At 46.4% G+C, this 27509-nt stretch overlaps 1 protein-coding gene across 1 annotated transcript in view; it reads right to left on the reverse strand.

Annotated features, from left to right (window-relative positions):
• Positions 1-27509, reverse strand: part of LOC119450941 (acid phosphatase type 7-like) — a 278007-nt gene that overhangs the window by 145552 nt on the left and 104946 nt on the right. Inside the window, exons 3-4 of the mRNA XM_037714405.2 lie at positions 10463-10645; positions 3076-3101 (exon numbers count right to left, since the gene is read on the reverse strand). Coding sequence (XP_037570333.1) covers positions 3076-3101; positions 10463-10645 — 209 coding nt within the window. The remainder of the gene's footprint in view (positions 1-3075; positions 3102-10462; positions 10646-27509) is intronic.

Here is a 27509-nt window from a genome sequence, read left to right on the forward strand (position 1 = left end):
CCGCGGTCGTCAATTCGTGGCCGACGCTGTTGAAGAGCTGCTTCGGCTATGTGGAACACAATTTTGTCACTCAACGCCGTACCGTCCGCTAACCAACGGTCTTGTTGAACGCACGTACGAATCGAACTTTGATGAACATACTATCCATGTATGTGTCCTCTAACCACAATAACTGGGATGATGTGTTGCCATTCATAACATACGCATACAACACTGCGAAGCATGAGACAACGAATTACAGCCCTTTCTATCTGCTTTATGCTCGACCGCCGCGGAACTTCCTCGACTCGATTCTGCCGTTTTCTCTGGACGCTGAGGATTCCGTCACCAAGACACTTTGCCTCGCCGAGGAACCCCGCCGAATAGCCCGCGTCCGCACATTGGCATCGCAAAACCGATCGAAGGATCGGTACGATAGATCCCATCAAGTCATTTATTTTCAAAAAGGTGACCTAGTGCTGCTATGGACCCCCCAACGCAAGCGTGGCTTGTGCAGCAAGCTCTTGTCACATTATGTGGGCGCGTTCGTTGTTTGAGATTAGCTTACTTACGTGGTTGCACGGGTTTTGTCTACAGATAGGCGTTTCAAGAAAACACAGCTTGCTCACGTTGCACGCCTTAAGCGCTACTAACCCGCCGCAGAACAGTGACTCTCCCAGTGGGCTTCGTCTGCGAAAGGGGGATTGTAACGTGGAAAAAAGGAGGAGATAGAAGAGGAGGAGAACGAAAAACTCAGCAGCAGCCATGGCTATATTTCAGTGGCGACATCGTGGCTACCTCTCATCCATCCTGGTCTTCACCTGTGAATAAACATCGACCATCCGTAACACTACTATCCTTACTCCGTATAGCTCTCTACTAATTTGCTATCGCAATTGATGCTTCGCCTTTCGGGTGAAACTGCGACAGTCTTTTGATCGCGCTGCATCGAGTGTAGACGGCCATTTATATGGCTCAAATAATTAACACGAAAAATGTATTTTAAGCGGAGCAGGTGTGTAAGGTGACGGAATAACCACATGCAAAAAGCGCAATCACAACGTACTATGCAGATTGCGCTCGTATATATTTTTGGGAGGGTACCCTGCTCTGGCTGCGCCGATGGCTTAAACGACGTACGAGGCTATTTAGAGATGTAGTACCTGTTGGCAATCTTGAAGCATACAAAATTACGCTGCAGAACTGTGCACGCTGTTTTCAGGACAGCTTGGAAGCAGCACGAGCCGATTGAAATGATCAACAGCTTACTTTAAAGATTTGTGCATTATTTGCAATGGCGTTAAGCGGACTGAGCCTGGCGAACCGAACAGGTAAAGTTTATCGGTCGCATACAAAATTCGAGTCACGTGAAAGAAAACCCAGAATACTGCGCATAACTGATTACTAAAATTATGAAAAAAAAAAGCAGCGGCGATGATTGTCAATGTAGCTGAATAGCCCGAACTAACGAGCGTATGAACAAACGAGCGAGCAACAGTCCCCTCTCTCTCTTTGCCACCCCGCAACTCAGTTGCACGAGAACTCATGCCCTTTCCCTCGGTCCCTTCGTATTGCAAGCCCTACCACCGACCATCAACCATCGCCGACCATCAACCACCGCCAACCACGAGAACGGGCGTCAATCACAACGTGGTTCTTGGTAGTCCTTTGCGCACGGAATGCGATGAAAGGACTGTCGAGATTCGATTCGGGTGCTATACCCTAAGGCGCCGAAACCAGCCATGATTCTGAGGTAATTTCTGGCGATTGCGTTAGCACACGTTGAATCAAGACCTCCTTCTCTCACCCCCCACAATGTGCTGCTAAAAGTCCGGCGATGAGCGGTCGTTACAACAAGCGACCCAATAACCGTGGCAGTGACGTGCGGAAAACAAATGCAATACGGATACGAAGAACTTTATTCAAAGCATCCTGAGAAGCGCCGCCCCTTAGGGCGACACCGCGGGCCGCTCCCAGGAGGGCGCGGTTAGGCCCAACCTAACCGTCGCATCGCAGGCTCTCTGGACAGCCCAAAGCTGACGATGGTATACCGAGCTCTTGATGGCCGAGTTCCACTTCTGTTCAGTGATGTCCTTATCCTCTCGTAACGAGGGAGACCGCCAGAGCTTGTGTTCTAAATTGCATGTCCCCCCGCAACTAGGACATTGTGAGCTAAAAACGCTCGGGAATAAACAATGCCAGACTAGGATAGCAGCTAGTCTGAAAGCATACTAAGAGCTATAGCCTGAGGTCTTGTGAGCTTTTTATGTGGTGGAGGAAAGATTCTTCTCTCCAGATAGAAATGTTTAGTGAATTCATTAAAGATGAATAGAGTGTACCGGAACTCTTCGATATTGGACTGTGACAAGGATGCTCCTCCCGCGCGGAGAGTAAGTACGCGCGCTTGGGAGTGGGCCATGTCCATGAGGTTGGTGAGTGAGTTCAGATTAAGGCCCAAGTGTGCCGGAAAACAAGTGATCGTATGTGGAGTGATTGCCCGGTTCCTGAGTATACTGTGGGCCTCTTTCGCGATGGAACCTGAGGCGAACGCCCTGACTGCCCATCTAGAATCTGTGTAGATTTGCGTTCGGTTGTCACCCAAAATAGCCAAAGCAACAGCAACCTGCTCCGCCTTAGAAGAAATGGTCCCAGCCACCGAGGCTGCCGAAACAGCATGGCCTCTGTGATCTATTGCCTCTATGGCAATACTCTGAAATTATTTCTGGTGACTCTACGCTGTGCCACGGAGGAAGAGCTTCGCGTAGAAGATTGTTTGGGAAAAGGGGGAAAGTGTCGCTCACTTGCTTAGTGACCTCAACGGGGAATTTAGAATTCACAAAAGCTGTAAAAAAAGGAAACAAGAAAGCCACATCTGCTTACTGCCGGACTGCAGAAACTCCAGACGAAAAATAAGACGATGCCGAAAGTCCTCTATAGTTCCACATTGCCTTTATCGCTGCGTGAGTATGAAAGAGTGCACCGTTTATCTAGATGACAGCAATTTGTAATAATTCTAGCGTTGACGATGATTCGCAGTTCTTTCTTGCGAAAGTAGTCGTTTCTACAAACAATTATAGATGAAAGAAAACGCCTTACCGAATCCATGTTGTAAGCGAAGTCACCTGGAGAAGACGGAAGGTAGGAAGGGATATTAGACCAGAGAAAGACCTAAGGAGTAGGTGATACGTTTGTAAATATCTACAGGTTACTCGCACGTTGAATTGAAGGAACTAATTAAAGGAACTAATTTGAAAACACGAACACAAGAAGCTATACAGAGCAGCTGTTAAGCAAATCAATTTGTAGCCATTCCGGCTCATTGTTTGGCGTGTGCGCTTATTGCGTATGTCCGTGTTTGCAAGTGCGTGGTTTTACCATGTTTATTTGTCGATGCTCCAGCTGCATCAAGGTTCTTATCCAATCAGGCTGTCTCTCACGAGAACTGTCTTAATAAAAGTAGGCGTGATTTGCAGTTTCTTGCAAGCCTATTCTCCGCATAAACTTGCGGGTATCGAATATTTCATGCCTTCTATTTCTATAATGTTTTAACCTAGAGAAACATAACTGATTAACTATATGCATAATATGTTTCGCACCATCAAGACTGCCGCACCTCGTTGCTCCTTCATAACAACACTTTTCCTTATTCAATCTTAATCTTGACAGTTCTTGGCGAAGCGTGAAGTCCAGAAATTGACAAATTCACCTGATTCCTAAAATTTCGCCCCTGTTAACTTTCTCGTTTTCAAAATTTAAACTGACACTCAATGAAAAGCACTTCACTATGGTTCAGCATATGCAGAAATCCTTGGTCGCACAATGGAAAGGCATTCCAGGAAATTACTTCGAAACAACTTATGGATACCTTGTGAAATTTTGTTACGCATTACCCGTTGGCGTAAAGGTTACCCTCATTTTCGTTATTGCGTGCTAGTATGGGGAACGACTGTAGAAACCAACATAATGAAATTTGTGCTCTAAAAAAGAGCTCTACGTGCTAATAAAAGTTTGTTTGTCGTGGTAGCATATAAATATAATTTTTAAAACACAGCCTACTGCACATTCTAAAAATATCTTTAAAAATATCAATTTACATACCTAATACTGACAATTGCGAAATGAAATTTTGAGCAAAACTACTTCAATCAGGCATATCCTACGATTTTCGACATAAACACTATAAGGTTGATAAGACAAGAAGAAATCAATGTCGTCAAACACATTTCGATATTATTCCACGTTTAATAAACTCCCAACCAGAAAAAGATTTTCTAGTTAGGGGAAATTGGAATGTTAACCTTCCTACAAAACGTTTAAACAGTTAGCTATTAGGAGAGACATAGTACCGGTGTTCTTTTATGTCTCCTTTTCTCCTTCAGCGACTTTGCATGATTTCTTTATCTAGAACGAAAGCTTTACTCTTAGCCTTGAATCAGTTTGTTTACATATTTGTTTATGCATAATTCATAATAAACGGCACTGGTGAAATGTATTGTAGCTTAGTACGTGCTATTTTTATTTGTTTTCTTCATGTTACAATGTGGAATAATGAAAACATGTTTGATTTTTCATCTAGTGCCTTGGTACACATCATTATGCAAATCACTTCGCAAATCACACGCTGCAACCGCATGTGCCTGAATTACCGAGAAAGCCTTGACCTTCTTCAGGTGTTGCAAAGCGCCTTAACTCAGCCTTCCCCGGTTTCCAGTGTGTACTGTTTACAAAAATGAAAACTATCGTTGTTAATAAAATTAATTAAATTCTCGTATTGCACGCCCCATAACGACGATCTGATTATGAGGTACGCCGTTGTGGAGGCCATTTTTGTTTTATTTTGATCACCTCGAATTCTTTAACGTGCACCCAATCCTTGGTACACGGGCGTTCGTGCATGTCGCCTCCGCCGAAATGTGGACGCGTTTACCGAGATTTGATCCCGGGACCTCGTGCATAGCAGCACAATGCCATAGCCGCTAAACCGCCGCTACGGGTGTTATAAAAATTGTTTTTATTGCGATAGCAATTATATGGACACTCCAGGCACATTTCAGCCGTCGCCGTGAGGTTCCGTATAATGTCTGAGGGCGATAAAATCGTAGCCGAGCGCCGTATCCTATATGCGCGAGTAGAAGCGTCCGAGGGTGAGCCGCCGATCACGGCTCAATCTCGCGCACGCAAGGGAAGGAAGAGAAAAGGAAGAGTGGCAACACGAAGGTAAATTCACTCGCTTACTCACTCCAGTGTTTTCACAGCGAGCTTCCGCGCTCATCGAGTGAGATGCGTTCATGTTTGCTTGTGCGCGCGTGACGCCATGCTTGTTCATTTTGTTAGTATGCCTATGTTTACAAGTTTATACGGCCGATAAAACTGCTATCCTTAATTCGTATAGCTGTCCACTAATTTCTTATCGCAATCAATGCTTCGCCTTTCAGGCGAAACTGCACCTTTTTTTAGCTGCACCAAATTATGAAAAATTGCCTGGGGCAGATAGCACAATTCTAACCCTTGATCTAAATTACACGATGAGGTGGCGATTTCTTTTACGAGAAATCAAAATGCTTAACTGAATATTTAACGTATTCGCGCTAATTAAGGCTTTATATAATCATTTTACGGCACATATTTAATTCTACGAATTATAGTTAGTGAGTTCGCAAGGCGTATCCACTTGGAAGGACTTCTGAGGACTCTACCAGTTCCTTGATAATAATTTGCAAAGAGTCTGACAAAAGGCAGTGGGGTTCAGTTACTTTTGTGCTTCAATGCATAAAATAGCACTTTCTTAAAAGAGGAAAGTGCAACGCCAATGCATTTCGTCGGACACTTTGCATGAAAATTAATATCTCCAAACTGGTGCAATCCTGAGAATTCGTGCCGAGTGGATACGCCGCGCGGACTAACTCACAGGCTATATATAATTCGTCGGTTGAAATATGTACGTTAAAGTAATCTATTAAAAAGTTATTTCGCTTTATTATGTTAATTATTCAATTAGGCGTTTTGATTTCTCGTAAAAGTAAAGGCCACCTCATCGACAAATTTTAAGCAAGGGTTAGAATTGTGCTATCTGCCACAGGCAAATAAAAAAAAATTATGCAGCTAAAAACACCCTATACGCCTGTGTGTGCGTGTGTGTGTGTGCAAAGAACCGAGGCTGACGACTTGAATGCCAACATCTTCTTCCTTGAATCGGCCCCGGGACTTAATGATGATGATAGGCGTACCTGAACAGGACGTCTTCGTCTTTACGATTCTTAACATATTCCTCCCACGCACAGCTGAAGGCGCTGCGTTCACACTTGCGCTGCGCCTGCACTTGCAAACTTCGTGATCTGGCTGCCGCCGAGTCGAATGCTCGGCCCTTCACTAAGTCAGCTGCATTCTGGTGATTCAGCGAACGTTTGTTGCGTAGCGTCTCCCTGTGACAGTCGGTGTTCATCCCTTTTGTTCGCTTGAGGCTGATTCACACTACGCCGACACGGGAATGACTTTGGTCTGCCGACTGATAACGCCAGCAGTTTGCAGGGCGGAAAACGCTGTGGCCAATGGTTTTAAGGAAGGAAAACGCTGTTGCCAACAGTCGCCAGACCAAAATCGGTGCCGTGTCGGCCTAGTGTGAGTGAGCCTTTCCAGCTCCTCGGGACGTTCGAAAGGCAGGGACCCAGCGAGCCGGCAACGGCGAGCGGAGACCCCCGCCGAGTAACGGCAACCTCGTAGACGACGTAGGCCCTCGTCGAGGCGCGCGAGCGCCCAACTGCAGCAACAAATAAAGTTTGCTCCAATCCAATCCAATCTGTTACTGGACGCCTCCCCCGTTGTTCTGCTGTTCTAGGTCGACCGTGTAGAAATAGGTGAGCGAGACTGTCGCCTCGTTCACCAGCTACAGGCATGTCGCTCCATGATTCACCTAACTTTAAGCTCTGCTGGCCCACCGCTCGGGGTCCATGAATCGGGGACACACATGCAATCGTCGACTTCAGTACGCTCTTAACTGCCCCCCCCCCCCCCCCCCCCCCGGGAGCATTGGAGTGAGTCCTGCACAGTCGAAACTGCCCATATTGAAGGTGGTCGGCTGTTGCCAAGAACGCATTCTCTTCAAGCGGTGTTTCCACTGCTTGTGGTGCCTTTCTACCCTGATCTCTCTGATGAAACTATTGTGATCCCTTTGCGCGCTGCTGTCTGCCGATCCCTCATCCATTCTCGGCCTGATGTAAGAGCACTGAAATTTCTTGCATGGTCTTGCTTTCCTTTGGCTGTTGGTTTCTCTTCGCATTATAAGCGTTCCCTCGTGTCCATTCAGTTCACGTGTTGTTTTCCCATATGCATGCATGTTCTTTAGTCGCATGGGCCCGGGTCTTCTCCTCTTCTTGGTGAACATTTTGTCCACGCCTTGAGCGCGGCTTCCGCGTCTAGCTGACCCGAAACAGGTGAACTCGAATCTTCTTTGGGGCATTGCCCCTCTCGTGCTCCCAGGTATCATAAGCTTGAAGTCTCTTTTATGCTTCTTCGCTACCGGTTGCAGAAACTCAACTCGTTTGAACCTTGTCTGCGTCTTCTTCTAGAGGCATCTCATTTTATGTCTTCGTTTTCGATTCTATTATTTTCTTCGCACCGTAAACACATTGAAAACCCTCAACGCAGTCGGAGGTCAACAAACATTGAAAAGCGGCGGTTGTTCGGGCACTCCTTTAGATTACTCTAATCTGACCACAGCGTGTCCGTATCAGTTACAACAACATCCTTTCTGATTCTGCATGCTGAAGCCGCCTCATCTGACAAGCCCTTCATGATTTCCGTAGGAGTGCTGCTTCCTCATACTTCAGTCACGGTCGCGGGTGTTTGGGCACTATTCATGTACACTGAGGGATTCCCAGAAACAGCTGCTGGATTGCCACCGCATCACTTTTATCGACATTTCCAACCATGCTTTTGCATTCCAAAGCTCCAACTCGAAGGTACTGGATTCTTCTACATCGCTCTCTAGTAAGGCGAGATCTGCGCACACCAAATTTGTTTGTCTATGTTGGTAAGAGCCTCCTCTTTTGACCGTAAAGCTGAGTGAATGTGTTTGAGTCCAGATATGTTTTAGCATCTCTTGCAAGAAAGGGGTCAGGTAAGGAGACACAATCTCTTCAATGCTATTCACTGCATGCTTAGAAGAACTATTCAAACTCTCAGACTGAGAAGGCTTAGGAGTGAGGACCAGCGGCGAATATCTCAGCAACCTTAGGTTTGGAAATGACATTGTCCTATTCAGCAACAATGGGGCGACTTACAACAAATGATTGAGGACCTTAACCAAGAGAGTGTAATAATGGGGTAGAAGATCAATATGCAGAAGACAAATATAATGTTCAAGAGCATGGCAAGGGAACAAGAATTCAGGATCACCGGTCATCCTCTAGATTCTGTAAATGAGTACGTTTATCTAGGTCAATTACTCTCAGGGGATCCTGATCATGAGAAGGAAATTTACAGAAGAATAAAATTGGGTTGGAGTGCATACGGCAGGAATTGCCAAATCCTGACTGGTAGCTTACCACTGTCGTTGAAAACAAAAGTTTACAATCATTGCATTCTACCGGTGCTAGCAGGAACTTGAGGTTAACAGAGAAGCTCGAGAACAAGTTAAGGACCGCACAAAGAGCGATGGAACGAAAAATGTTTGGCCGAACGTTAAGAAACAGGAATAGAGCGGTGTGGATCAGAGAGCAAACGGGGATAGCCGATATTCTAATCGACATTAAGAGGAAAAAATGGAACTGGACAGGCCATGTAATGCGTAGGATGGATAACTGAATGACCCTTAGAGTTAAAGAGTGAATAGCAAGAGAAAGGAAGTGCAGTCGAGGACGGCAGAAGACTACGTGGGGTGATGAAGTTAGGAAATTTGCAGGCGCAAGTTGGAATGAGCTAGCGTACGACAGGGGTAATTGGAGATCGCAGGGAGAGGCCTTCGTCTTGCAGGGGATATAAAATATAGGCTGACGATGATGACGTTTGCGCAGATGGTGATGAGAGCAACTGATCGGTGTCCATAATCTTCCCTTGAATCTTCAAGCGCAATGTTTTCCGTGAGCTTTGCAGCAACATCATACCTTAATTTCGGGATCCTTTAGCGGTCAGGTCGAAGGTGGAACCAGAATGAAGTGCTATGCATAATTCTGTGGAGTCATCAAGGTCCTCGTGGGGTGGATGGCATCGCCTATCTCTAGGCATAGCACTGGTACTTTCCGTGGTCACTCCTTCCGGACGGGCACATGTCGCAAAGCTCTTCGTTTTGGAGGTGCAATCCTTGAAGTCATCATTATTGCTGTTGTGCAACACGTCCGGATTCAATGTCCTGGTCACATCGAGGACTAGGCTTACAGCATGAATGTAACCACTGAAATTCGTCCTTGCGTTACGTTTTTTTTTGCTTGCCACGATTAGTTCGCTACCATATATATATAACCTGATGGCATATGCGCCGTATCGTAAAGTATCGACGGTACTTATTTTGCGTCTATTATGTTGTGAAACCATCCTTACTGGTTTTTCGTGCGACACTCATGTAAGTTAGGAGCATTAGGTTCGATTTATTGCGATAGCAATAATGTGACATTTCAAGAGCATTTTTGCCGTCGCCGTCGTAGTCGCCGTGGGGTTCCGTATAAAGTCCATCGGCGATAAAACCGTCACCGCGCACCGTACGCTGTGTGTGCAAGTGAAAGCGTGCGAGGGTGAGCCGGCAACCGCTGCCTAATCTCGCGCACTCGAGAGGGGAAGGCGGCCGGAAGCGCGCGCGGTCTTCGTTCGCGCGCGAGGCGTGGGGAGGAGGCGACGGAGTCGGTGGTTGTGGTGGGGGGGATAGTGCGTTCTGATCTTGCGGCTGCTTCTCACGGAGCTGCCGCGCGGGCGCCTATGTTGACATGAAAGCGATCTGCGATGTGGCCGAAGTGTGCGCCCGCGTACGCCTCATCTTCAAAGCGATCTTCGATGGGTACAAAGCGCATGCGCCGAGTGCCGGTAGCTTCGTATGTGCTGTGCTTTCGACGTTTAGTTCGCGTTGAAGCGAGAGCCAGCGCGAAGGTCAATTTGCTCGCTGCCGCTGGCGCGCTTTCTCACTCCAGCGTTTAGACGAGTTTCCGCGGTCATCGCGCGAGATGTGTTCATGTTTACCTGTGCGCGCGTGACACGGTGTTTGTTTATTTAGTTAGTAAGCGAAGATTTACAACTTTATAAGGCCGATAAAACTACTATCCTTACTTCGTATAGCTTGTCGTCTAATTTGCTATCGCAATCGATGCTTCGCCTTTCGGGCGGCACTGCGACTTTTTTTCAAAGCATCTGCATAAGACTACATTGCGGCAAGGAATATGACAGGCAGTAAATGAGCTCAACGACTCCGCCCTTATCGGTAAATGAAGCAAGGAGAGGTTAAACTCAGTTGGATCACAAGTGGTGCTTCAAGCGAGAGAGTGTTAAGGCGTCCCCTCACCAACGTGCAGGGCTGCATCGATGGTTCCTTTCTGGGCCTCCTCCTGCAGGAAAGGCAGCGACTGGGCGTTCACGTTGCCCATATCCCCGAACACGGCCAGCCGGGGACTCCAACCGGTGCTGGCGTTCTTCGCCCGGAACCAGAAGGTGGGACTCCAACCCATCAGAGAACCACAGTGGTACACTGCATGTAGCGTCACAGGCAATGCTTGATCAGCAGGCTCCACAACTAAACACAGCTCTCATTTCCAGGGTCGTTACGAGTAGGCCTAACGGAGTCCTAACTAGTAAGCCTACTAACCGGTAATTGAAGCATTTTTATACCAACAGATTCCGAAACAGATGTATTAGCTAGGCTTCTGTCACCCTCGCGGCAGTAGCATTTGACTACCCATTCACACGCGTTAAGCTTTAGTGAAAGGATGACGTGGTCTTACTTATTACCTTTGTTCCTGCTTTTGGTTTTTTCATATAACGATGTGCTGTCATTTTCATTATCACTTGCCTTGGTTAATGTAGCACCGCAAATTTGCGTCTTATGTATGTATGCCTCTGGTCATATATTATGTTGTTAACACAACGCACACCATGTAGCTATTTTCTTACGACGCGCCGCACAGGTAAGTTATGAATCCGCACCACTTGCCCACCTTTCATCTATCTTACGGTAGGCCCGTCGAAGAGTCCTTCGTTGTTTGCCTTTGAATTCGCCAAAGAAAGACAAGCCGCCGCAAGCCGGGTAGCAGTAATGCGCAAATCTAATGGCTTGGATATTTTGGACACTTTGTTTGCATCTAACACAATTGATAGATTAATTTTCCTGCAAAACACATACTTCATACTACACGCTGCTCTAGTTACCAAGAACGTAATAAAAAGTTTTGTACACTTACGCCACGGCAAACACAACTTTTTCGGCATGAAGTTTCTTGGGGCCGCAATAATATTTATATAGAGATGATTATGGCAATGTAGCGTCTGTGTGCGATGTTAGTGTATATATATATATATATATATATATATATATATATATATATATATATGTATGCAGGGTGTCCCAGCTATCACGCAGCACCATTAAAAAAAAACACCGCATATCCACGGGGTGAATGATGATGAGTGGGCGAAGCTGCGGAGGGAATCATCGGTAAACCGTGAATCTTCCGTGTAATTCGCCCAGTCTCGCCGCACTAAATCGAACGATTGACTTCCACCAATGACACGCGCCATATGTGACGTCATTCCTATTTTATAACAGCGCCCTTCATTATAATTTCACTATCTCCCGCTTAAGGGGACGCTAGCACAAACGCGTTAGAAACGTGCAGTACTCTCTAGTAAGGGGGAGAGGCCACAGCGTCTTACGCAGCCGTTTACACATGCGGGAACGTGCACCGCGTTTGCCGACGCCATCACATGACTGCTGAGAGAGTATAACCCCCGTATTCATAAACGCTCCTCGACTTGAACTTGACTTGCCACCGCCTTCAACGCGTTTTGAACACGCTGCCCAAGGCGGTGGCAAGTCAAGTTCAAGTCGAGGAGCGTTTATGAATACGGGGGTAAGGCGGAGAGGCCACAGCGTCTTACACCAGCTTCTTACAAGGGCCGTAACGCGCTAGCACAAACGCGTTAGAAACGCGCAGTCTTTCGTTAATGTTGGGTATTTATTGTCATCGTGGTGCGTGTGTCCATGTGCGCTTCGTGGCGTAGTCATTCTGCTTCTGGTCACTGACGCGTGCGGACGCAGGATGGCTGGCTCCTCACGAGCTGCGACAACGGCCGACGCTGGCCGCGGATCTTCGTTCTCTGACGTGCCCAAGGACTACAGGATCATTCTGCCACCCATGCCCACCGGAGAAGGACTGAAGACTATGGTTGTTCTACATTGCGACATAGCAGGACGCCCGTACAAAATAGAGGACTTTAGTCAGCCTATGAGGAACGCTGGCATTATTGAGCAGGTTGGTGGAATAGGGGCTTACCAGAGATCTCACGTCTGGTTAGTGAATTTCCGCACTGAAGAAGCGAAAAAGAAGTTGCTGGAAACCAAGCCCTTCCTTTTCAAAGGTAGGACCTGCGTTGCAATCGACCCACAGAGGCAGGAAGTGCGTCTGAAAGTGCATTGGTGCGCTTTCAACGTGAGCAACGACGCAGTGAGACGGGCTTTCGTAGAGTACGGGGAGGTGAAGGAGGTCACTGGCGACAAGTGGAAGACAGGCGGCTTCGACAACGCCGACTCAACAACGCGTGTTGTGCGGCTTATTCTCCGTGATGGGGTAAGCCTTGAACGCATACCACACCAAATGCGCATCGGAAACGGAACAGTACTCGTCATAGTGCCAGGCCGTGCGCCCATCTGTCTACGCTGTCGTGCTACAGGACACATCCACCGTGACTGTAAAGTGCCCAGATACAATAAGTGCCGTGCTTATGGGCACGAAGAGGCGGAATGTGCAAGGTCCTATGCTCGAGCTGCTTTTCGAGGAACGGCAGAAAGCAGCGAGTTGGTAATGGACGAAGATGAAGCGGAACAGGCTGCTGCGAACGCGGCCTCAGACGCTGAGACAGGAGCAGACGCAGCTAATGTGAGTGGCGCCCAAGAAGGTAGCCAGGGACAAAAGCGAGCGTCTCTGTCTGCTGCAACCGCGGAGGCTCCGGCAATATCAGCGAGTACGGCGACAGACGCGAAGGGCGGAGGCGTCGCGTCTAGCGAGAAACAGCGTGACCATATGTGCTGACGCGAGCTTGTGGTTCCGCTACTTCAATGGGAACATCGATGGCAGAAGCTGAAAAGGTGGGCGACGTGTCGGCAAGTGTGGAAGACGACCACGCAGCGTCGATGGATCTGGACAGCACGTCATCTAAGCGTAGCCATAACGGCGCAACCAGCGTTCTTCAGGAGCAGCGACTCCGTCAGCCGGAACGGGAGTGGCGCGTCGCTGGGAAAAAGCCGCGTGTCACCAGAGCGCAACGCTCGTCGTCGCTTCCCCGCGACGACACTGAGAAGTCGTAAATACTGTTTCATCAGCACCACGCGGGATGTTAGTCTGTATGTTAAGGTGAGCACCATACTGTTTGCCTGGCTGCAATAACAAAACTAAAATGGCTACCTTTGAAAAGCATATGCTTATAGCGACATTAAACGTCAGAGGGCTGGCCTCAAGAAGGAGGCAAGATCAGCTTTACAGGTTAATTACTGAAAAAGATTTGGACATTGTAGCAGTTCAAGAAACTAAAATCGAAAGTCAAGAACAGGCGGATAGTATGGTGCGCCTCTTTACTAGTCGGTACGATGTATGTGTCATGCAGTGGGAAAGTCGGCGGGGTGTGTGCTGATGATACGTAGATTATTGGGTGCAGTAGTAGAGAAAGTGGTCACATGTAATTTAGGCCACTTCATTGTTTGTGACATCACATTATTTGAACGCAATTGGCGAATAATAGGCATTTATGCATGTACAAACGCGGAACAGAGAAAAGAAATGTTTGAAGCTATCAGTAACTACTGTGTTTCAGATCGGTTTATAATTGTCATTGGTGACTTCAATTGCGTATGCATGGCTAACGACAAAACCAGCTCGACCCCTTATAGAAATGTCAGTGTTGTTTCTTTAAATAATATCATCAGTCAGCATTGTTTGGAAGACGTGGGTGAATGTTGTGGGTTTGGGAATGATATTCGCTTTACCCATTTTCCAGGTCAAAGCCACGTGCGGTTGGACCGCGCTTATTTATCTGCAGATTTAGTACCGTTGATCGGAGAATATCGGGTTCAGCTGGTATCATTTAGCGATCACTGCCTCGTAACATTCCGTGTCGGAAAAAGAAAAGATAAAACGTGTAAATTTGTTTGGGAAAATTGGAAACTTAATGATAAGCTTTTAAAAGACGACGTTTTTATAAGGTATGTCACAAACGCAATCGCGAAATTTGACAAAGGATATTATAAAAAAGTTGGGGAACACTGGGAGCTCTTTAAGCAAGAAGTAAAAATGAAGGCCATTGAAAGGTCAGGTGCCATAAAGCACAAACAAGAAAGTGTAGAAAAGGTGCTCCGAGCCAACCTAGGCACGTTCATTTCAGAAGAGTGCAGACAGCCCGGAACGTTTACAGAAGACATAAGTACCATAAAGCAGAAATTGGAACTCATAGATAGGGAGAAGTACGAAGGCGCAGTAGTCAGAGCTCGGTCCGAGCGCTTAATGGGTGGGGAGTTCCCTACCAAGCGCGCACTAGGATTGGAAAAAAGTCGCGCGCACCTAAACGAAATAGCAAAAGTAGAGTGGAAAAACGCTGTTATTACAGATAAGGAAGGCATCCAAAGAGCGTTTTATGAATTCTACAATGCATTATATTCGTGCATTGAAGTCGACGTAGACGCATTTAAAAATAAATTTCTTACTCTAATGCCGCGAGTAAGCGATGAGACGAAAGAAAATTGGGAAATGCCGATCTCACTGGAAGAGGTTAAGAAAGCTATTAATGATCTCAATCCTGGGAAATCCCCGGGCCCAGATGGGCTTACAGCATTATTGTATAAGGTTCTAAGGGAAAAAGTAGCTGTAGTCTTAGTGTCACTATTTAACGAGGCTTTCGATATGTCAGTACTTCCACCATCATTTCGTACGTCAAACTCTGTTCTTATACCTAAGGTTAAAGACAAGAATAAGCTCATGCAAGTTACTTCGTACAGACCGATATCACTTACAAACATAGACTACAAGATATTCATGAAAATTCTTGCCAAGAGGCTGCAAACTGTAATACAAGAATTAGTCGGTGAACACCAAACTTGTGGCATAAACGGTCGATCAATAGTTACAAATATACATAAAGCCCGTTCCGTTCTGGAGTGTTGTGATGCTAATTCTGACAGCATTGCAATGCTACAGCTAGATCTTGAAAAAGCCTTTGATAGAGTACCTCACGATATACTGTTGGCGATATTACAACACGTGAACGTTGGATCCGTTTTAAGAGAGGGTGTCGCCATGGCGTATAGAGGTTGCACGACGCGTTTGATAGTAAATAAGGTGGTTGGAGCGCGCATCAAAGTGGAACGCTCGGTACGTCAGGGATGCCCTCTCTCGCCATTGCTTTTTTCCATGTACATTGAATCCTTTTGTTTGAGCATAATCAATAGCTCCACTATACGAGGATTCCGTCTCCATGCAGCGGAAGTACGTCTGCTTGCATATGCTGACGACATAGCACTATTTTGTGCTGATCACGAAAGCATCATTAATGCCGTTAAAGTTGTTAAAGATTTCTGTGAGTTTAGTGGCAGCGCAATCAACTGGGGAAAGTGCTTGGGATTTTGGCATGGAAACTGGCCAACGACCCCAAACATGTTCTGCAACGTCAGGTGGGATACTACTCCAGCACCCTATTTAGGAGTGCCCTTGGAAAATTACAAGGACAGTGAGCCTTTGTGGCGGCAGAAAGTTGTCGAAGTGCGCGAAAAGGCTGATAACCTTAAGAGTTTTTACTGGTCAATTTTTGCGAGAGCAACGATGTGTAATTTGTTTTTAATAGGCAAGCTTTGGTACATAATGCAAGTAATTCATTGTTCACTCGTGAATGTGCAAAAATTGCATAGAGTTCTTGCCGTTTTCATTTGGGGATCTACGTGGGAGCGCACACGGTGAACCAACCTGTTTCGACGTGTGCGCTACGGAGGATTGAGTCTGTCGCACCTCTATATAAGGCAGTTAGTAAACCGATTCATGTTTTTTCGCGATGTACCAGACCCCTTTTTACGAACTGTTTGTCAAGTTAGATTAGGAAGAGTATTACCAAACTTTGTAGTCACGTCGGAAAGTATGCCGGGAGGCCTGGGTGGATACCTAAAAGAGGTATACCTGTCATGTATTTTCCTGCAGGCTCGTTTTTCATTGGACTAGCTTTGGACTGTGTCACGGAAAAAACTATACAAGGATCTTTGTGACATCGTCTTACCAGTTCCTCTGTATAGATCACAATGCTGTGCCGGACCATGGGCAAACGTTCTTAAACGAGTGAAAAGCATGAGTGTACCAGGAGGAGTTAAAACATTTTTCTTCAAATTGCATACAAATACATTAGATGTGAAAACTTATTTGGAAGAAAGGGGATTTTTGTACCTTGGGGGACTCACTGTTTCATTTGTCGGAAGCCAGAAACGATCGAGCATGTATTCCTAGACTGTGGGGAAGCATTTTTCTTCTGGGACATCTTACAACGTACTCTCAAGAAAGACGTACCTGTGGACTCATTCGGTATACGATTTTTGCCAGTTGAACATGAGGATGGTATTCCATTTGACCTCATTATGCTCCTGGGCCTGCACAGTATTTGACGATCTAGGATGGCAGTGCGGAACGCTGACATAGACGCGAAACCGATACGGCTATATTTCAAGGAAAGCATTAATAGAATTATTACTGTGTACCAGTTTCAAACCCCAGAGCCTGAATGGCTCCCAAGAGTTGCAGCATTGTTAAACATTCCCGAATATTAACGGGATAGCGCGAAGCCAGTTCCAGGAGTTTGTTCCCTCGAATGTATGTTTTTGTGCAATTGTGCTGTTCAATGTGGCAATAAAGAAAAAAAAAAGAAAAAAAGCTTCGTGGCGTAGTGGTTAGCGCCGCGCGTTCGGAAGTGAGGGGTCCCTGGTTCGATTCCGCCCTACGGACACAACTTTCGGAATTTTTTTTTCCATAAAAGTAGACGTGGCTACCTACTACTACGACTACTACTACTACTACTACTACTACTACATACTACAGAGGAGGGACAGACCCACACCCTAAGGAGCTTCGCCCCTAAAAGAAGAACGGTGTTACGCGAAGCAAACTAAGTGCGTATTGTTTCCAGTGCAGTGGAGTAGCCGCCAATAGTTTTTTCGTTGCTGAGATTTAAATAATTGTAATTAATTATCTAACTCGAGAAGTACTGCCCTAATTATCAAAGTGTCAATGAGAAAATTGTAGAGCAACATGAAAAACTCCGGATGCAGCTTTCTGTTGCTCAATATGTGCCACATAAAAGTGTTTTTCCGGGCGTGAAAGGAGCCTGCGAATACACGCAGAATTGCCGCGCGACTAGTCGCTCGAGGCACTTTGCGGTTATTCGCGGGCTTCTTTCACGCTCGGAAAAACACTTTTATGTAGCGCGTACGGAGCAACAGAAAGCTGTATCAATAGTTTTAAATGCGAAGCATTTCTTGCCGGCGGCTCTGTCCGTATATATACAGTAAACCCTCGGTAACACGAACTCTGATATCTCGACTTATGGGGTAAGTGGAATTTTTTTCCTGGCACGGTGTGAGCTCCACGGGTTTTTCACCCCTTATCTCGAAACGCCACTGCGCCGAACTCCGAATATCTCGAAACCTACACTGCGAAAATGCTGACAAAAAGACAGTACGGAAACGTTTTACAGCGAAGCTGCATTCCTCTACCAGCCAAGGAAACTTTCGTGTCGTTGGCGTAAGCAAAAAACGCCAAGCTAAAAGTTGAATACAAACAGCATATGTGCTTTGAAATCAGGCATACAGCTGAGCTTTCAAAACAAAAACCACAAAACAAGCATCAAAACCACACGATGCATGATAAGGCACACGTGAACAACGGGAACACCCTCCGACGCGTTCCGGTAAAGGTTAGGTTTGCAGCTGCTTCGAAAGGGGTTGACGTCATTCAAAACCCTCGTGTGAAGTGTAAACGGTATAATCTATGCTAATGACGTCTGCGAATAATGCGAAGCACGTTCCTTCTTCCGCGTGTGTTCCCCGGTAAAGATTACGGTTGCGTAAGCTACTCCGAGTGGAAAAGTACCCAACAGCATAGAAATCACGTAGTGACGTCACCACGGTCTAGCAACTAGTTCAGTTCTTTTTTTATTTTTTTTCGCCTTTATTTTCAACGGACCTAATACAGAGCCTGCTAGAGGGGCAGAGGCTAAAGGCTTAAAATGCCTGACAAAGGCCTCTGACCCTGTACAATTTGGTGAGCGGTTTTAGGCAAAGATGACAGACACGCTTCCATCACAAAAAATGCAGAAAAAAAGCACACAACATAACCATTTTACACTTTTATAAAAACAGTATCAATGTATATGCATGTCTATATTACTGACATACTGTATGCGGTACATATATACATTAAACATACATTACACGTGCTTGTTTTTTATTACGCAACTATATTCATACAACATATGATTATGTTTGTATACAGACATACATATTGCACGCGTTCGTATATTTACACACACCAAAAAAATCAAAAGTAAGTAGATAAAGAACCATAGCAAACATTATTGCTGAGAATATTTTAATTGAGAAGTTATTATTAAATGTTTTATGTTATTTTTGAAAATATTTACAGTGGTACTGAAATTCAATTTTTCTTCGATCTTATACATCAGCTACCTGATATTCCATTTTCTGTCGTCCGTATTCAGTTCGTATTTTGGGAGTGCGTCGTTTTTGGAATCTTAGACAATAGCTAGGAATTATTTCATCTTTTGTGTAGAGTTTGTTTTTGTGTATTAGTTGCAATAGCTTGAAATAATATAACTGTTCTGCCCGCAGTATGCCATGTTTTATAAATAAGGGAGCCGTTCTTAAATCTTGCACTTTCCCATAATAATTTTCAAAAGACCGTAAAATCTTTTTTGAAGTATAACAAGCTTGTTGTAATTTGTTTTTGTAGTGGTACCCCAGACAAGTAAACCATGTGTCAGTTTGGAATAGAAAAGAGAATAATAGAGAGTTCGCTTTAGCCAAAGTGGTATAAGGTGGGTTATCCTGTACAAACATCCAACGGTACGTGCTAAATCTGAAATTAGGTAATTTATATGTGTAGTCCAACTTAGTTTGTCTTGAAACCATACCCCGAGAAATGTTTGTTCTTCAACATGTTTAATTAGGCTTTCTTCAAATTTTAGCATTACGTTTCTGTACAATGGCTTGTTGGTAGGTCGAAATATCAAGTATGTAGTTTTGGAGGCATTTAATGTCAGCTTGTTCTGTTTAACCATCTGGATAGATGAAAAAGATATGCATTGGCATCGCGCTCAACTGTTACGAGGTTATGGGAGGAAAAAAATATATTTGTGTCATCTGCATACATGATGAAGTCAGAGGTACCAGGGATAGAAACAATATCATTTATACAGATGATAAATAATACTGGCCCAAGTATAGGGCCTTAAGGGACGCCTTGTTTTATTTTCATTTCCGTTGAAAATGCTCCGTTATTCTTTACAAGTTGAAAACGATCAGATAAGTAGCTTCTGAGAAGATCAAGAGCAATGCCTCGGACTCCATGCCTGGGTAATTTTTTTAGTAATAAATCGAATTGTATAGAGTCAAAGGCTTTCCTGAGGTCTAGAAACGGACGAAGCGTATATTCCCTATTCTCCATATTTTCGATTATTTTGTTTTTGATATTTACTAGCGCCTGCTCAGTTGATTTGTGCTTTTGAAAACCATATTGATTTTCGGCTATTAGTCGATGTTTTTGAAAGAATGCCAGGAGTCTCATAAATAAAGGCTTCAAAAAATTTTGATATTGTGGAAAGTACAGATATGGGACGATAGTTTGACAAGTTGTTTACACCACCCCCTTTATATATCGCAGTAACTTTCGCCGTCTTTAACTGGCTCGGAAAAATGCCTTTTTCCAGAGAAACATTAATGATGTGACTAAGTGCCCCACAAATTAACGGTGCAACTAACTTTATTTCAGTTGGGCATATTTCATCGATCCCTGGCGCTACATTATTCTTTAATTGTTTTATCATATTTGATATTTCTACCGGGTCCGTAGGTTGCATGTAGATAGATTGAAAGATTGTATTTGCATTGAGGGCGTCATCATCGCATTCTGTTTCATCAGAAGAAACATAGGAACCGGCGTTGATAAAGTGAGTATTCATAGCATCAGCCAATCTTTCCTCGCGCAGCGTTTCTCCATTTATGCTAAGCTCCTCACAGACATTAGTAACTTTTTTCCTCGAAGTGAGCGAGTTCACTACGGCCCATATCTTTCTTTGGTCGTTGTAAATTCTTTCAAACGTTTTCTCGTAATATTGGTGCTTTAATTTTTTCAAATCGGACGTTAGAGGGTTCCGGTATTTTTTGTATTGTTCGAATTTATCAGGCACCCGCGTGCTCACAAAGTCATAACTTGTTCTTTACTTTGATACGATAATATAAATCTGAGGGAAACCATGGCTTCCTTCGCTTTTTCTTATTTCTAGAAGATATTTTTACTGGAAACGCATCATCATAGCAAGCGCGAAGCAACTTTATGAATGTATCATAGGCATCGTTTACATTTTCTTTGCAGTAGACGTCTTGCCAATCAATTTCTTTAACGATATGAAAAAAACGTTTCCCTCGTTTCATCATTTATTAGTCGCTCAGTTGTGAGCTGTTTAGTTGGTTGGCTGTTTCTTTCTGGAGAAAATGAAGCAAAAATAGAGGGAGGTGATCGCTTAAATCATAGGAAAGAATCCCAGTTTTTGATTCGCATGGGTTTACATTCGAAGCACAAATATCTAGTACTGTTGCACTGTGCGTAGTAATCCTGGTTGGTTTTGTTATGTAGTTTGTTAAACCGTAAGTGGAAAAAACTAGTTCTAACTTTTTCGCATATGGGTCAGCTGAAATGAAATCTATGTTGGTGTCACCCATAATGACACAAGTAGTATTAGGAGAACTAGTGGTCTCAAGTAATGTGTCCAGAAATTCTAAGAATTAATTTTTATGCCCCTGGGGTGGACGACAAACTGCAATAATTAACAGTTTGCTAATGCGCATACTTAGACCCTCAGTGTCTGCGGTCATAACTGATACGTGTTCAAGGATCTCATGAGACAAAGTAACATTGAAATAAATGGCTATTCCGCGACCTTTTTCCCTTCGAGACAGAGGTATTCTGAACGGTAGATTGAAAAGTGTGGTGCGTGTGCTTTATCTGCTATCCAAGTTTCCGTAAAGATTAAAATGTCAATATCAGAAGATATGGACGAGAGCAAAACTGCAATATCATCTGCTTTTCTCTGTATGCTTCTGCAATTTATGTGTATTATTGTAAACCCTTTTTCTTTTATTGCGATAGCAATTATATGGACACTTCAACCGGATTTCTGCCGTCGGCGTCGCCGTCGCCGTCGCCGTGAGGTTCCGTATAGATAAAATCACCGCGCGCCGTATGCCCGAGCGGAAGCGTGCGGGGACGCGCGCTATCACGGAGAGCGAACGCACTCAATCTCCCACGCGCAAGCAACGAAGCGGGAAGCCGGTGCCGGAGGGAGGGGGGGGGCACATTTACTCTGCCAACAACCGCGCGCGTCGCTCGACCGCACCGTCTCTTATCTCTCCCACGCGCAAGCAAGGAAGCGGGAAGCCAGCGCCGGAGGGAGCGGGGGGGGGGGGGGGGGCGCACTTCTACTCCGCCAACAACCGCGCTCGTCGCACCATCTCTTATCTCCACACGGCTCTGACCTTTATGCACTGTGCATTCGCCGCTCAGTTTCTGTTGAAGCGATAGACCGCACGTACCTTCGCCCGCTGCAGCGTATGGGCTTGCTGCCAGCGTTTTGACAGTCGTTGTCTGCAGTCAATCAGTGTGATCTATTCATGTTTGTTTGTGCGCGCTCACACCACGCTTGTTCATTCAGTTAGTAATAGTCGGGCCACATTTTCCAACGCACGCTACACATGCAATGCTGCCCGGATCGGCAGTGCAGCGCTACAGGTGTGTCCCTTCGCACGCGCTGCCCACGGGAAGCGCTTCTCATCAACACCACCGTTTCACACGCGCCTTCTCGTGGTCATCGAGTCTCTCTTCATGTCGGTCTACTTACGCCGCAGCACACCTGCTTACTTAATCAGCTCATGTTTACTACAATTCATATTGCTACCAAAGCCGCTCACCTTACTTCGTATGACATTGCTGTGTTGCTATCGCATTCATTGCTTCGCCCTTAGGGCGAAACTGTGACATTTTTTTGTGAATCGCAGCCGCAAGCAAGTTTTTATTTTTAGGTGTCAAGTGCTCATTTACAAAGATCGGTTGCCGTTCTTCCATTCCAAACAGTGAGCCGTTGAGCCTTTGCTTCTTACTTTTCGATAGCAGAGCATAGCGCTTGCTTCTTCTAACAAAGCGCACAATTATATTCTGGACGCCAGGTTTCGGCGTGCGAACCCAGTGACACGTGTCAACATCGTCATCTTCGACACGTTCACCCACGCTTTCGCCTATTTTTTTTTTATCACGGTCAGTGGGTTGGTGCCAGTAGGGGCTCCTTTCACCTCGAGATTGTTTAGGCGCTGATATTGCTCGAGTTCCTCGCACCTTTGTGTTAGCTTTGCGTTTTCGGCCTTCAAATCCATGTTTTGTTTCAACAGTTGCTGCATTTCCATCCTCAAGTTTTTTTTTTTATCTCGGCGGCCGTATCTTTCACGTCGTTGCAGATATCAGTGCAGTAGGACACGCCAATCTTCAGCTCTGAAATACCATCTTTAATCTCCCGCGTCTCTGCTCTAATATCACGCCGGAAAGTCTCAAGCGCTTTGGCTAAGTCGCGCAATTCTTTCAAGCTTGTATCTTGCTTTCCAGCATCCTTTCCCGCCATTTCCAAAACAATCAAAGCAGTCGAGATACACGCAATGTTATGAACGAAGTTCGGCAGCAGTGCACATGAGTTTCAGGAAAATTGATACAATAACTCGGGCCGAAGCCTCTCACCTGCGAAAGCAGAGAGCCAAGAATTAGCCCCGTGCAATGCGTGCACCGCTGCCGAATGCGTGCACCGCTGTTAATTCTAGGCTATCATGGGTAGACCACAGAAAGTCAAGATAAAGTCAATATAATGTCGTTGTGAAGTAAGAAAGAGCGTGGTTAAGTAAATTTCAGTTGTGTCTGGTTTCACTTATTGTAGAGCCACGTGTGTGAATTCAAGTGACGTCACAATGGGTAATCGTTCTAGGTGTCGTTTACAGTTTCGCTGTCCAACCAGTCCAACCACCTTCACAGCGTGGATTCGAGCCACCGTTTTTCAGATGCGAAGCAGCTTATGGCGGGGGCCCTGTCCGTCCCTCCCGCGGCGTCCCACACCCCCACAGCGCCTGCGCGTCCCCTCCCCCTCTCTCTCCTCTCCTACGCTCCCCCCTTTCTCTCCTCTAGGAATCCTCTACTATACGGAGCGGCGCCCGCGTCCCACACCCCCACAGCGCATGCGTGTCCCCTCCCCCTCTCGCTCTCCTCTCCTACGCTCCCCCTTTCTCTCCTCTAGGAATCCGGAGCGGCGCGCAAGACAGGTGGTGCGATGAGCGCTTGGGCCGCTGCCGCGAAACCATCTCCCGCTCAAGCTAACCATCTCCCCACTGCTTCGCATCCGCACATGGTTCCCTTTAGCGGGAGATGGAGTAATTTTTCTTCTACTTTCTTTTGCGCAGATGCGGTATCGCCAAAAAGTAAAAGCAGTGCCGGTATTTTGTAGCGAAGCCTTTTCGTGCTTTTTGCGCTTGGTCAGCGGTCAGAGCGACGGTCCACTCACGTTATCAACGGGATCAGCCGGCCGTGAGTGGTGGATGATAAGACTAGCATAGAATAAAGCATAACGCATCGCTACAAAATACCGACCAAGGCCTGCAATTTTGTCCCAATTTCTTTTGCTTGATTCTACTTAACCCTCCTCTACGGTTCTCGGCCGGCTGATCCCTTTGATTACGCGGGTGGAGCGTCGCTACGACCGCTGACGCGCCCAAAGAGTGCCAACTGCACCGGCTTATCCGGTGCAGTTCATTTTCGCGCTTTGTCAGTTGTCAGGACGATGCTCTGTGGAGGTTATTCTCAGTCGAGAACTTCGGGGAACCAAGCACGTTCGCGAGCTTTTTACCGTGACTCGGTTTCGAACACGGTGTCGACATCCATCTGCGTTTGGACTGATATGTGCGAGGTTCGCCATTGCCTATACGACCGACGGTTCCATTGCTGGGTTGCACATGATATCGCAAAAAGGAGCCACTAAAGGTACCAGTCCTGGTACATTGAGCTTTTGTGAAGAAGTCGGCGGTTACCGGCGCCATATTGCAAAGGCGTGTTGGCTTACGCGGTGGCTTTACGAGGTGGTTATGCTTATATTTTTGTGATTTCGGCTATATCGAAACACCGCTCATCTCGATATTGTTTCCAGTTTGTACTACTTAGAATTAAAGGGGTATTACTGTATGTATATAAGTTTTATTTGACAGGAAAATATTTTAAGGAGCAGTGGTCGGAGCCCCTCAGTCCAGGGCCCCACTGGCCTCGGCCGCTTGCCTGACCTGGCTAATTAAGGACTTTTGTCCTGTCAAGTCGTAATGGGCGAGCTGTGCCTCCCACTGCTCAATTGTGTTATTGTTATTCGGCCTATGAGGGTGCCCAGGTTACATGTATTAGGGTGGATATGTCACCGCACCAAGGGCGCTTGGACCTACAGCGAGTGGGATACATGGTGTTTAGCATTATTTATTACATGGGGGAATATCCCGGTCTGTACGAGCGTTTGGGCCAATCGGCGGCCTCTTCCTCGCTAAGTTGTGGGTGATGCGGCGGGTATTTTCTGCGTATTCCGCGCTGATGATCATTGGCATTTAAATTGATGGTACTTTGTGTGGGATAGTGCGAGCGTAGCTTTCCGGCCATTATGTGCATGGAATTGCCTAAGCTTTCTCCTTTAGGCTTTGAGCGAACTTGTGGATGCTTATAATATGAACCTTAATTTTCCAGTTTAGTTTTTCTACTGTAAGCGTTCACAATGTCTAAAAAAATGTCACAGTTTCGCCCTAAGGGTGAAGCAATGAATGCGATAGCAACACAGCAATGTCATACGAAGTAAGGTGAGCGGCTTTGGTAGCAATATGAATTGTAGTAAACATGAGCTGATTAAGTAAGCAGGTGTGCTGCGGCGTAAGTAGACCGACATGAAGAGAGACTCGATGACCACGCGAAGGCGCGTGTGAAACGGTGGTGTTGATGAGAAGCGCTTCCCGTGGGCAGCGCGTGCGAATGGACACACCTGTAGCGCTGCACTGCCGATCCGGGCAGCATTGCATGTGTAGCGTGCGTTGGAAAATGTGGCCCGACTATTACTAACTGAATGAACAAGCATGGTGTGAGCGCGCACACACAAACATGAATAGATCACACTGAATGACTGCAGACAACGACTGTCAAAACGCTGGCAGCAAGCCCATACGCTGCAGCGGGCGAAGGTACGTGCGGTCTATCGCTTCAACAGAAACTGAGCGGCGAATGCACAGTGCATAAAGGTCAGAGCCGTGTGGAGATAAGAGATGGTGCGGCGAGCGAGCGACGAGCGGGGTTGTTGGCGGAGTAGAAGTGCGCCCCCCCCCCCCCTCCCGCTCCCTCCGGCGCTGGCTTCCCGCTTCCTTGCTTGCGCGTGGGAGAGATAAGAGACGGTGCGGTCGAGCGACGCGCGCGGTTGTTGGCAGAGTAAATGTGCCCCCCCCCCCTCCCTCCGGCACCGGCTTCCCGCTTCGTTGCTTGCGCGTGGGAGATTGAGTGCGTTCGCTCTCCGTGATAGCGCGCGTCCCCGCACGCTTCCGCTCGGGCATATGGCGCGCGGTGAAGATTTTATCTATACGGAACCTCACGGCGACGGCGACGGCGACGCTGACGGCAGAAATCCGGTTGAAGTGTCCATATAATTGCTATCGCAATAAAACGTTAGGAAGCACTGTGCAGTAGACGTCGTTATCTCTCGATGGAATTGCGCCAAGGTGGAAACAAAAGCACAAAGCAGCTTGCTAAAGGGGACTCAAAATGGATGTTCCACTAGGCACGTATCTTTGTTTGTCGACTGCGAAGTTGGCATCATGTACCAGGTTCCGTTATCTTGCGGAAAAAAACAGTGCTCAGCGATTGAAACGCGATTCTAAGACAGCATGGCGGCCGGCGCTTTTTGCGTCACCGGCGATCGCTGGGTGATCGATTAGGGGGCCGAATGCAGTTACGATGCATCAACAAGATTCTCGCTTTCATGTGGCACAAAAATGCATCATCTCAGTGTCATCAGCGCTCACCGGTGGCGTAAGAAAGTGCCGGCCACCATGTTGTCCGAGTATGGCGCTTCAATCGCTGAGCACTGTACATATGCCAAAGTGAAAGGTGTGTGAACGTAAGGCTGGGTGAGTATTGATATTTTTCGCGGCGATTTTCACGAAACATTCAGCGTCAACCGTTGGTGCGCTATTGGTGTAGTCCGACATTTATTGTGCGTATACAGTGCGCATATATGCAAGTGTGCGCCCATTCACTTATTCTTGATGCATCGGCAATAGAGTGGGCGTAAATGTTTCTTCCATGTGGGATAGACATGTATAGATAATGCGCGCGAAAGTTACTTTGACAATAAGCAGGGCTACTCCCTTTGTCATTGTTTAACGAGTGGTACTCAGTCTTGCCGACGTTCTGGTGCCGATTTCTTTGAAGGTTAGCGATAGAATGCTGGCGGATGAGCAAATGTCTGTATCCTCGAGGAAAGCCGTACATCTCGAAGTGCCGGTAACACGTTCGGACAGTTGCAGTAGCGGTCCGCGAACTTCGCCAGACAGATTCATTCTATTCCTTAACATGCCAGTCACTGTTTTTGCAGCCAACTATTGCACACGTCTTCAATCCACACGATTCAATCTAGCATGATTGGAGCACAGCGCGTTAGCGAAAACTCCGTTGCATTTCCGACAGCTGATCGCACAGAAGCGAGGTAGAAGCTGTAATAGTTTCGTATTCGTGCGCGGTCGTTGAGGAGACGTATGGCGCGCCGCCGTAATCGCCATCTCGTTTCTCTAAAACAAACTGCTCCGCGAAAAGGGTCAATAAGCGCTCACCGGCTGAAAACGGTCTTAGCGGTTCACTGCGGGGTATCTATGTGCACTCCGTATTTGAAAGACCCTATGGTGCTAGGATGTATGTCAAGAAAAGGAAGCGCAGTCGAGGACGGCATAAAACTAGGTGGGGTGAATTTGTAATCAGCTAGCGCAA

This window comes from Dermacentor silvarum, chromosome 4 (genome assembly GCF_013339745.2).
Source record: "Dermacentor silvarum isolate Dsil-2018 chromosome 4, BIME_Dsil_1.4, whole genome shotgun sequence".
NCBI classification, from domain to species: domain Eukaryota; kingdom Metazoa; phylum Arthropoda; class Arachnida; order Ixodida; family Ixodidae; genus Dermacentor; species Dermacentor silvarum.